General features: G+C 51.7%; 1 protein-coding gene across 4 annotated transcripts in view; it reads left to right on the top strand.

The window, feature by feature from the left end:
- The window catches only part of ZHX3 (zinc fingers and homeoboxes 3), a 117984-nt gene extending 105635 nt beyond the window's left edge, over positions 1–12349 (top strand). For all 4 annotated transcript variants that reach the window (XM_080685598.1, XM_080685600.1, XM_080685601.1 and 1 more), the window contains 2 exons: positions 1523–4521; positions 6214–12349. In XM_080685598.1, coding sequence (XP_080541724.1) covers positions 1668–4521; positions 6214–6224 — 2865 coding nt within the window. In that variant the 5' untranslated portion in view covers positions 1523–1667 and the 3' untranslated portion in view covers positions 6225–12349. The remainder of the gene's footprint in view (positions 1–1522; positions 4522–6213) is intronic.
- Positions 12350–12622: the final 273 nt, after the last annotated feature.

Raw genomic sequence — 12622 nt, 5'->3', positions numbered from 1 at the left:
GCAGTCTTGATAACTTTAAATTTTAATTTTTTGCACAAAAATATGACTGCTTTAGGTTCTTTGCATGTTCAGGAATTTTACCATGAGATGAACTACCAATAGAAATTTTAGTTACTACTTTAGAACAGCTTTTTGTCCAGTACAATTAAATTTTCTTGAATATTCACTTATTTCAATTAGCCTATTTAAATTAATCTGAAAACTTGATTATTATTTTACTGTCAAATTTAATACTCTACCAACAATCTTAGTTTACCCTGTAAATATTAGTGGAAAGGATTATTTGCATTCCTGAGTAGGCCCTGAGCATTCCTGGTGCTAGGCTGGATTTAGATATAGGGCAGCTGCTGTCGGCCAAGTCTCTGTCTGTTACCTGGGTCCCAGTCTGAGCTCGGCCAAGTCACTGTCTGTCACCTGTGTCGCGATCTGAGCTGGGCGTGGGAAGCAAAGCAGCCATGGGGGCAGGAGACCTCCCTCAGATAGGGTGAGGGTTCAGGCCCCTGTAAGGTTGGGGGGTGAGGGTCTGTGCCCCACCTCTGTGACCCCCAAGTTCACTCCTGATGGCCCCTGTGCGACTGTGCCTGTCTTAGGTTGTTCTTTCCCTGAGGAATCTTACCCATCTCTGGCTAACCAGTCATCCTCCGGGGCCAAGCAGGGAATCACCCCAGCTTTTGAAATAAATTTCACATGGATCAAAGATTTAAGAGTTTGTATTTTTAAGGAAGGCATTGAAATAAAAATGAAATAAGCACAATACAATGTCATGTGTAGTTTGTGCACCCAAGGTGAGGCCACACTTTAAATTGCTGCACCCAGAGAGAGAATGTGCAGCTGGCGGGGCCACAGACTGGGTCTGTGGATCCCCTGACCCTATCTATGGCCTTTGGTTTCACCAGTGGCAGTGGTCTGGGGTACAGCTAGTAATTGTGAGGTGATCCCTCTTCTGTAGCCTGGAGTGTGTTTGATAGGGCAGCAGGCAGGGAAAGGGCATGGAGAGAGGCCCGGCTCCAACACTCCCTTCCCGCTGACTTGGCCTTGGCCTGGCTTGGGCAAGGCAGAGGCGTCATCTTGTTCTCATATGTGGGAAGGCTATGAAAAGAAAACCCTGGTTGGCCCAAACATTTAAACAAGAACTACACTAGGATCTTTTGTTCTCACTCAGACGTGGTCAGAATGAATTTGGAGGTTCAAAAGAGGATTATTTCATTGTTGTCGTTTTTGTTTTTGGAATCTGAGTTACTTAATGCATGGATGCAGAGGGGAATACAAAACAGAAACACATGTCTGAAGTCTATCAAGTGGGATGGGAACATCTCCAGGTCATTCTTCAGGGCACCATTTTGTTAGCATTTGGGGGTCTCCTGACTTCAAGTTGACATCCAAGCTGCTGCTGAACTTCCTGCTGGCTTCCTCCGAGTGGCAGAAGTGATAGAAGTCAAGCAGTGGAGTGTGTCTGAGCATCTGAGAAACACACAGACAGAGCTTCAGAGATCTTAATCATGTTTTTTTTCTTCCTCCTCAGGTTTAATAGGGAAAACTTGCTTTCTGCAAACTGAAAAAGCTGCCTTTGGAAACTCTCTGGCCCTCATGCAGCAGCTGGAACTTGTACTGTGAGGCCTTTGACAGGACAAGCTGTCCCCAAGCCATCACCTGGAGCGGTTGTCGCCATGGCCAGCAAGCGGAAATCCACCACCCCATGCATGATTCCCGTGAAGACCGTGGTGCTGCAGGAAGCCAGTGCAGAGGCCCAGCCCGCCGAGGCTCTGCCCGAAGGACCCCCGCCGGACCTGCCCCCAGAAGCGCCTGCTACCAGCAGCGAGGTCGCCCAGGCCTCCAGCAGTACCGACAGCACTGTGCTGGCCAACGGGCATCAGAGCACTTTGGATGGCTATTTGTATTCTTGTAAATACTGTGATTTCAGATCCCAGGACATAACCCAGTTTGTGGGACACATGAACTCCGAGCACACAGACTTTAATAAAGACCCGACCTTTGTATGCACTGAGTGCAGTTTTCTGGCAAAAACTCCTGAGGGGCTTTCTCTGCACAATGCCAAGTGCCACCTGGGGGAAGCCAGCTTTCTGTGGAATGTGGCCAAGCCAGACAATCATGTGGTCGTGGAGCAGAGCATCCCTGAGAGCACCAGCACTCCTGACCCGCTGGGCGAGCCCAGCACTGACGGGACCGATGGACAAGCCGAAATCATCATCACCAAAACTCCAATCATGAAGATAATGAAAGGCAAAGCTGAAGCCAAAAAAATTCATACGCTCAAGGAAAACGCCCCCAGTCAACCTGCTGGTGAGACCTTACCAAACCCACCAGCTGGGGAAACAGAAGCGAAAGAAGGGGACCACTCCTTTGTCAATGGGGCGATTCCAGTCAGCCAGGCACCCACTAACTCCGCCAAGCCTCCCCATACGACCAATGGGCCCCTGCTGGGGACAGTGCCAGTTCTGCCAGCTGGTATAGCACAGTTCCTCTCTCTCCAGCAGCAGCCCCCGGCACATGCCCAGCACCATACCCACCAGCCACTGCCCACCTCCAAATCCCTTCCCAAAGTGATGATCCCCTTGAGCAGCATTCCAACATACAATGCGGCCATGGACTCCAACAGCTTCTTGAAGAATTCTTTCCACAAGTTCCCCTACCCAACCAAAGCTGAGCTCTGCTATTTGACTGTGGTTACCAAGTATCCGGAAGAACAGCTCAAGATCTGGTTCACAGCCCAGAGGCTGAAACAAGGGATCAGTTGGTCCCCCGAAGAGATCGAGGATGCCCGGAAGAAGATGTTCAATACAGTCATTCAGTCTGTCCCTCAGCCCACAATCACCGTGCTGAATACTCCTCTGGTTGCCAGTGCTGGCAACGTCCAGCATCTTATCCAGGCTGCCCTCCCAGGTCATGTTGTGGGGCAGCCCGAGGGCACAGCAGGGGGACTTCTGGTCACTCAGCCACTGATGGCCAATGGGTTGCAGGCACCAAGTTCGTCTCTCCCTCTAGCAGTAACATCCATCCCCAAGCAGCCAACTGTTGCACCCATTAACACTGTGTGTTCAAACACGACATCAGCAGTGAAGGTGGTCAATGCAGCTCAGTCATTGCTCACAGCATGCCCTAGCATCACTTCCCAAGCCTTCCTTGATGCCAGCATCTACAAAAATAAGAAATCTCATGAACAGCTGTCAGCTCTGAAAGGCAGCTTCTGTCGGAACCAGTTCCCTGGACAGAGCGAAGTTGAGCATCTGACCAAAGTGACCGGCCTGAGTACCAGGGAGGTGAGGAAATGGTTCAGTGACCGGAGGTACCACTGCCGGAACCTGAAGGGCTCCCGGGTCATGATGCCTGGGGATCCCAGCTCCATTATCATTGACTCTGTGCCAGAGGTGCCCTTCTCCCCAGTGTCCAAGGCCCCTGAGGTGACCTGCATCCCAACGGCAGCCACCCTGGCCACCCATCCTTCTGCCAAACGACAGTCCTGGCACCAGACCCCTGACTTCACACCAACCAAATACAAGGAGCGAGCCCCCGAGCAGCTCCGAGCCCTGGAGAGCAGTTTTGCACAAAACCCCCTTCCTCTCGATGAGGAACTGGACCGCCTGAGGACTGAAACCAAAATGACCCGAAGAGAGATCGACAGCTGGTTTTCTGAGAGACGGAAAAAGGTGAACACCGAGGAGACCACCAAGGCCGATGGGAGTGCCTGTCAGGAGGAGGAAGAGGCCGCTGAGGATGAGGGGGGAGCAGAGGAGGCGGCCGGTGACCTGAGGGTCCCTGGGGAGAATGGCTCCCCAGAAGTGCCCAGCAGCCACACCTTGGCTGAACGCAAAGTCAGCCCCATCAAGATCAACCTGAAGAACCTGCGGGTCACTGAAGCCAATGGCAAGGGCGAGCTACCCGGGCTGGGCGCCTGTGACCCTGAAGACGATGGGTCAAACAAACTGGCCCTGCAGCCGCCCGGCAAGGTGAGCTGCAAAAAGACAGCACAGCAGCGGCACCTGCTGCGCCAGCTCTTTGTGCAGACGCAGTGGCCGAGCACTCAGGACTATGACTCCATCATGGCCCAGACAGGCCTGCCACGGCCAGAGGTGGTGCGCTGGTTCGGAGACAGCAGGTACGCCCTGAAGAATGGCCAGCTCAAGTGGTACGAAGACTACAAGCGGGGCAACTTCCCACCAGGGCTATTGGTCATCGCCCCCGGCAACCGGGAGCTGCTGCAAGACTATTACGTGACACACAAGACGCTGTATGATGAGGACCTGCAGAGCCTCTGCGAAAAGACCCAGATGAGCTCCCAGCAGGTCAAGCAGTGGTTTGCTGAGAAAATGGGTGAGGAGACCCGGGCCGTGGCAGACACAGGCAGCGAGGACCAGGGCCCTGGCGACCCTGCAGCAGTGCACAAGGGGCTGGGCGATACCTATTCAGAGGTGTCCGAAAACAGTGAGTCGTGGGAGCCCAGTGCCCCTGAGGCCAGCTCAGAGCCCTGTGACATACCAAGTCCCCAGGCTGGTCGTCAGCTGGGTAAGGAGCCCATAGGAGCCATGGCTGTCCTCCGTGGGTATGGGGAGTGGGCACCCATGGGTGGGCACTGGATTTACTGCATGGGAGCATTTGCTATTTCAAAGGCTGCCTGGCTGCTTTGGGGTAACTGGCAGCAGACACCGTCAGAGCATAAGATGATCAAGGGTTGAGAGTTGTTTATTTCATTTCATGTTTCTTAAAAACTTGTGCAGGGGCAGGAACATAGTGAACCTACAAGGGTCCAAACTTTTCTAGCCATTTCTTAGCAATAGGAGAATAGGTCAGAACATCACCTGGGTCAGGCAGAACCCAAACCACTGGGTAGGAGAGAGCAATAGGACTTTTGAGGAAATTCAACTCAAATTGGTAAACAAAAAGGAAGTCTTTAATTATCCTTAGATACATGTCTAAGTTTTTAATAATGAAAATCCTGTAATTTGCTCTTTAATTGTTCTTCCTGATGTAGAAGTAATGGAAAATCATTCCCTCTTAGACATATATGGAATCAAATGTTGGGTCGTGTATTAGTACTTGACAGGAAACTGCAAGAGTATTTTATTTAAGACAGGTTTCTTTTAAAAATATATATTTTATTGATTTCAGAGAGTAAGGGAGAGGGAGGGAGGGAAACATCAATGATGAAAGAGAATCATTGATTGGCTGCTTCCTGCACACTCCCTACTAGGGATCAAGCCCACAACCCGGGCATGTGCCCTGACTGGGAATCGAACCTCGACCTCCTGGTTCATAGGTTGATGCTCAACCACTGAGCATGCTGGCCAGGTGAGAAGTTAAGTAATTTTGGCCAGGTGAGAAGTTAAGTTACACAGCATGTGCCCTTGATCGGAATCGAATCCTTGGGCAGCTGGAAATAGGGTGGTGGTTACACAACGGTGTGACTATACTTAATGCCACTTAAAGTGGTAGGATTTCTGTTACGTATATTTCACCACACTTTGAAGAAAGCTAACCTGGAATTGGGATGAATGGGTTTGAGTCGCAAGCATTTGCTCCCCTCAGCTACTGACTCCACCAGACAATGAAGTGCTGGTGTCTTAGGTGGGACAGAGCAGGAGCGGCGGGGGTGACCCTGCACCTGTGGCATCATCCTCTTCTATCCAAGGCAGGTACCAGGTGCAGGAAGGGCTGGCTGTCTGCCCCTGGCTTCTCCCAGGCTTAGCAGCAGCCTCAAGGCAGGCTGCTTCTGAAAGCAGCAGGGATGGCGGACCTCTCTGAACAACCCACGACTTTGACTGGGGGGTTGGAAGTTAGAAATGAAGACATCAGTAAAATGCATGTCCGAAATTAGACCCAGCTGCTGTTACATTAGAACAGTGTGTTCTGGAGAGCCGGAAGGAAGAGGGCAGGATGAGGCGGATTAGGACAGGACTCCCGAGAAGGCAGCGGCCTGGGGCGTGGGCCGAGGGGATACATTGGTGGGCCTGGAGAAGACATCGTTGCACCAGCTGCGAGGCCTGGGGTTGGGCAGTGGTCCCTTGCCAGATTTAGCCAGCAGCCCGTTCTTTACCCACACGCCTTCTTCATATTCCCTCAGGCTGCAGAGTGGGGGAGTGGCTGGCAGGAAGGCATTGCTTATGGAATTAAGAAGTCCCCAAAGCCAGTGATGCCGCCCCTGGGGGCTATACACGTGGCAGCTGACATGGAGGTGACAGGCATGTGCTTTCTCCTCAGAAACGGACTGAATTGAACCCATTACTGAGAAGGACTGGCCAGTCGGGGATGCCGCCTGCCACGTGGAAGGGCCCCACCCAACTCTCTGCTGCCACATCCATTCCCATACCTGGCCCCTGGGCACACAGAGCTTCTGGAACCTCACAGACAGCCCAGATCCCTCCTGTCACCTCCGGCCAGCCATCACCAAGCAAGAGGGAGAGCAGAGTTCCCGTCAGTTCTTCCACAATGTAGGACCTGTCCTTTGCCTTTCAGTGGATAAAGTAGTTCAGATTTCATAGTCATAGACACAGAATCCAGTTTTTAACATAAGTCCGCCTATACACATTTAATGAAACATCGGATTATAAACACTTATTATTACATAGAAACTTTGTTAGCAAAGCAGTACATTGTCTTTTGCATCATCTCTGAAAATGTCCTGTGTCTGCTCTCTGGACATCGCTGGGGCCACATGTTCCCTCACCTTCCAGGTCGGGCAAGGGTGTTGCACATTCAGACCACATCTGGAGCCCGGGCCCCTTTGTGTTCCTCAAGGAAGGCAGCACCTTTGAAGTGCTCTCCGCTTCCTTAGGTGGAGACCAGCAGAATCTCCTGCCGGCTCGCATGCCTGGTGGGATAATTGGTGCAGAACCTGCTGTTACTGCATTTAAGAAACGACTGGGTTATGTGATTACCACTCTCTTAAGCTGTTGTAGTAATTCTGCTTTGTTCATGGAAGTTTGAATCATGGACCGTTACTTTTTAGTTACCAGATCAACTAAAGAAACATTTGCTATTAAGCCTATTGTACTGACTATATGCCCGCATTTTTTTAAAAAAATATCTAGACATGCTTAGAGTGAGAGGAAAATTGAAAACAGAACCAGCAGTGGGGACAAAGTGATAGATAGTGTATGGCCACCGCCTGTGTTCAGAGCCCTCGTCCTCTCTCACTGCACAGCCCCCTGTGCTCTGGAAGGGGAGACCCACACCTGCCCCGGGGTATGAGTGAGGACGGATGGGATTATCAGAACTGGGGTGGCCTTTGGCATAATGACCTGCATGTGGGGGTTCCTGGCAGAACACCCAGAGTCCTCCTGGCCCCCATGCCAAGGGCCTGGCTGGTGTGCTGGGCACTCGCCCAGCGGTGCTGGGCATCACTGCACAGGTCCTTGCAGGGTTTATGGTGTTAAAGGTCTATATTTATATATGAAAACTTGGAAACAAGACCTCTGTCTACATTAGCCTAAACATTGTGTGTGTTTTTTATTAAGAAAAATCACAGGAACAGATGCCTTTGAAAGATGGGGAAAACTTGCTTTCAAAGCTGTACTGAATGGTAAATCTCTGTTTCCCCAGGACTGGCTGCTTTAAGAGCAGCAGGTACAGAGTGTGGCAGGCAAAAGAAGGGTCACCTGCAGCACCGCTCACCTGGACACCACCTGCTTCCCAAAGCACTGGGATCTCCTGGGCACACCCCTCCTGGTCCAGGCTGGGTGGGCAGCATGAGGAGACCCCGGAGAGAGGGCAGGGGCTTTGGGCAAGAAATACTGGTGCTGGGTTAGACATGGTCCCCCTTCCCACCCCCACCCCCCCACCCCCAGGGAACTGGACCAGGCAGGCTCTTCACTGGCCGTCCAGGAGAGGGCTTGCCTTGCAAATGAGAAGTCCTCAGACCTTGTTCTTTGGAAATGTCTTCTGCCCTCTCTGTCCCAATAGTTACCACCCTTATGTGTTTCAAACAGGTGGCCTATGCGTATTTGGCAAGCTTTGCAGCCTATTGTTTTTTGTATCCTTTCCATTTTGGGGTATGAAGCTATTTAACTCCAAAGCTCTCTTTGCAGAATTGCCAAGAATGACAAGTTATTGCCTTCCTTCAGAGAACAGACACCTGGAATTTTTCCTTTAGTGTTTATGTACATGCAGATTAATTTATGTATACACATATACAGTATAAATACTCATTTGATACTTTGCTCGTGAAATGGACATCTGACGTGTTCACTTGAGGAACTTGGTGGCACGTGGGTGTTGGGGAATGCCGGTACATGGGGTGCAGTGGGTGGCCCAGCACGAAGCCATCGCCAAGTGTCTGAGACACACCCTGCCAGCATCACCACTGGAACCCTGTCACACCGGCCAAAGGGGTGTGTCTTTAGAGAGGATATTCTTTGTTATTTGTATTCACATTTCATTTACAATCCAAACAGCAAGACAGAAAAAATAAAGTACATGATGGACAAGTTCATGCAAGACAGAGCAGCCCAACCTCAGCACCAACTCACCTTTAAAAGGTAAAAAAATTGGCATGTTTTCCTCACATTGTTGGCCCTGCCCACCCACCAGGTCACACAAGGAATAACAAGACTGCCCAGGTAAGGGGCCAGAGTGGACAGAGCACCTCCTTCCTGTGCTCTTGGGCCGGAGTGATTAGTGGGGTGTGGGCCTCATGCTTGAAAGAATAAAAGATCAAAGGTGATGGGAGGAGAGACGGTCGGGACATTAAGCAGGTTCCTAAAAGGATATTGCAGGTACCCAAGGCTTTGGTGCAGAACCATAAACACAGCCACTGGGCACAGAGAAATAGCCACGCTAGCCCAGAAATCAGGACTATACCCCCAAGTGCTGGGGGCACAAGGCCCTGCCACAAGACAGATCGCAGTGGTTTTGCACACGACCGAAGGGGGAGCTTCTGTGATGCCGCTATGGCAGAAGGCAGTCTGTGGGCTGCAGAGCTGAGGGTGGGTGGGTTAGTCTCTAGAGGAAAAGCCTGTTTTGTAAGGTGACTAATCTTTCCCTACTCCTCTATATGCACTTGGACTCGTCAGAGGCAGGAAAGTATTTCACTGTTTCTAGTTGCCCATGTCTTATCTGTGTTTGGTTTATTATAATTTTTACAATGAGGTTGTAGATCTGGTTTTAAGAGGTGAAGCCAGATCTTCAGTCTGATACAGGACATCTGGATTTATGGAACATATAGTTGGCATATTTTGATCACTTGTTTGGGTCTTGAGGAGCATTTGGTTTGGGAGGAGGTCCTGTCTCCGGGAGTCGCGGGTTCCTGAACTAGAATCCCGAGTGTGGTGGTGGCCAGCACTGGGCTTCGGCAGACTCTGGGGCTTAGGGCTCCTTTCCTGCAGCTGTTGAGGTGGACCAAAGTGCTTCGACCCGAGGCCCCCACACCCTGCTCTTCAGAAACAAAAGGTGGGGGCTTGGCAGAGGGTTGGGTGGTGCCTAGTAGGCTCCCACACGTACTAATGGCCGTGGCCCACCCGGCCAAGGGAGGCTGTCCCCCCAGGAGGTTTCAGTGTGTCCAGGCTGAGATGTGGCTCGGTCAGTGTCCTGTGTCTCCTCCTCTGACTCAGACATCTGTGCCAGGCTGCCTTCCGTGCAGGCGGGCCTTGCTCTTTCTGGTTGGGTCTCGCCTTGCTCTGCACAGCCTCTCCCATGGCTTCCTGCTTGTGCTGCCCTCTTTGGGCCCTATTGCCTCGCCTTCCTTTCTCTTCTCGGACCAAAATTGGGGATTGGAGCAGCGTGTCAGTTCAGACACCACACCCAAGTGGATAAAGGCACTCTGCAGGAGAGGAGAACAAGCCAAGAAGAAAATCTTAAATAAACCAAACCTGGAGTTTGGGCTTTTCCTCAAAGTATTCCCCCTTTCCCTTGCTCAGAATTTTCCTGGGGCAGGTTATCATTTGACTCACCTTTTGTATGAAATTTAAATTTTCATGTATCCCACCGCTTTGCAAGGCTCAGTTGTGTTGGAGAAAAAAACCCTCTAGATACGCAAGGTCTGCACAGCCAACAGCCAGCCTGGGTCAGGTTAATGGGGTTCAGTTCTCCTCACTCCAGACTGGAGCCCTCCCTCTACAGGGACTCCTGAATCGGCTTCCTCTGCTGCCTGTCCCTAACACAGGCCCGCCCAGCCTCCTGCCCAGCCCTGGGGGCCATCTCCCTGTGGCTTGGGGAGCACCTTCCTCAGCAGAGCTCCAGCACCTGAGAACGGGAGTGTGGAGCCCCAGCCTTCTCCTCATAGTCCCCTCCCTGCGCGAGGCCAGTCTGAGGTGCCCGCCTTGCTGGCTTCTCTGGCCCATTTATGATGGCTGAGCCCTGTGACACCAGGGCTGAGGAGACTGTGGGCAACCTCTCAACAAAGTGGTGGGTTTGGGTTTGGGCCGAGTCACTGGATGCAGGTGGCTCTCATGGGTGCTGATTGGCTTGCTCCCCAGCTCAGCTGTAAGTCCAGGGGCTTACAGTTCGAATTCATTTCTGCTGGAATCTGTATGTATCCCCAGTGCAGGTCACACTGGAACTGGGGGCTCACTCCAGTTCTCCCTGGGTTGACCTAGCATTTGAATGTAGTTGGGAGGAGCACAGAGAGCATTTGGTCCCAGAGAGTCTGCTTCTCTGGGTTCTTCAGTCCCGAGCTCACTTGTCGAGACTGGCTGTTCTGTGACCTGCCTGCAAACCTGGCCTCTCCTTTGAGTGGGGCCCTAGTCCTTCATCAGACAGGAGACATGACAGCCTGGATCCCACAGGAACCAAGCATTCTACCTGCCCCCAAATCTGGAGCAGGAGTAGGGACCCAAAGTCTGGGATGGATGAGGAGGCCCTGGTTACCATATGGACAGGGTAAGCACCTGCAGCCTGGAGCTTAAAAATGAGATCTTTTAGTTTGCAGGACTGCAAGGATCCACAAAGAACATATAGTTCCTGCCTTGTCGCCAGCCTGAAGGCTCCCACAAAGCCCTCAGGACCTGGTCCTTGCTGCTGCTCAGGCCTGAGCCAGGCCCAGCGGAGGGAGGTGAGCACAGGGGGCAGGCCCCACGATGGGGCTGTGGTCCTCTTCTCTCTCCTGCTGTCCACTAGGGGCGGGTGGTGAGCAAGGCTTCCTGAGAGGGAGTGTTTACCTGTCTTACTGCCTCTTCCTTCAGGAGACGGCTCTGGTGGCATGTGTGGGCATGTGAGCACTTGAGTGTGTTAGTAGCTTCTCTTTGCTAATGCTTTATAACTCCTGTTCTTTCCATGATGAATGGAGGGTTTAAAAGTACTCAGTGTAGCTGGGGCTGCAGTGAACTGTCTGTTCAGTCACTGTACATAAAAAGCTGCAAGTGCTCCGTCTTCCCCAAGAGTCAAACTCTGGAGGAGACGGTTAGGGTAAGAACCTACCCCACAGGGTACATGCTAGTCCTGCAATTTGTGTTTAGAGAGAGAATGTCACTTGCCCCTGGCTCCTGCCTATACAGCTGTCTCATTCTTGCAGTTTACTGGAGCCCCAGGTTTCCCAGAGCCAGGAGGGGCGCCTGCCCCCAGCAGGGAGCCAGCAGGGTCGTCACTGCGCAGTGAAGCTGGCCAGTGCCAGGGGGGAGGTGAGCACCTGTGTGGAGGAGTCTGACGGGTTTCTGAGCAGCTGCTTTGTCAGCTGTGTCAGGAGGGCCATAGTTTAAAAAGAAAACATGCCAATCTTCCCCGTCCTGCCGGCCATTGTTCATTGAAAGTTACTGAGCACAGTCTTTGGGGAGCTCAGGGGGCTTGCCAAAGGCCTGCAGATTCCTTCCCGATGGTCCTGCTTCCTGGTTTTCTACCACCGGGTAGATTCTGGGCTCAGTACAAACCCTTTGTTCCAGCGGGCTGCTGAGAAGTGAGGAGGGGGGATGACTGTTGACCAGTGCTTTTGGTTCGCTTCCTGTCTCCCAGAGATGGCTGAAGAAGTGATCACCTTGGTGCTAAGAGGCAGCTGCCCTGTTTCTGTTTGTCTGAAGGCAGATTAAAACGTTACCAAACCGTGTAGGAGGGTCCCACTTCCTGCGGTAGCCCACTGTGAGAGCGCAAATGAAGAGGGGCGCTTTGTCGCTTTGTCCTTTAGGCCTGGGTGGAACGGGATTCTGCCACAGGGGAATGTTTTTAACAGGTTGTAACTTGCCTTTGGACCATGGCTGTGCCGAGGCAAGGCTGGCACTGGGCCATCTCCAGGCTCACAAGGTCCCTGTAGGGATGCTGCTATTTCTAAGATGCAAATTGCACATTTCCTAGATTTTGTATCTGTGTACGTGGATAAGAGAAGGCAACAGGGAAAAACTTCTTGTACAAATTGAAATGGGCCGAAATGGTACTTCAAATCTTTCAATTGTTCCTAAATAAAAACTTAAATACATTTCACATCTGCTGAGTTTTATTTTGTGGGGGAGTCAGAAAAAAAAAAAAAAGCTAAAACACATCTGTGGATTCACTCTGTGGGTAAGGCTGGCTGTGAGCTTGGATCAGCCGTGGGCAAACTACGGCCCGCGGGCCAGATCCGGCTGTTCTATCCGGTTCTCTTGCTCTCCCCTCCGCTCCTTTACTTTGAATTTATATTAGTTCACACAAATACTCCATCCATGCTTTTGTTCCGGCCCTCCGGTCCAGTTTAAGAACCCATTGTGGCCCT

The sequence above is a fragment of the Plecotus auritus genome (assembly GCF_963455305.1).
Source record: "Plecotus auritus genome assembly, chromosome: 8".
Lineage (NCBI taxonomy): Eukaryota > Metazoa > Chordata > Mammalia > Chiroptera > Vespertilionidae > Plecotus > Plecotus auritus.
Note: the sequence above shows the minus strand (reverse complement) of the source record. Positions and strands in the feature narration are given on the sequence as shown.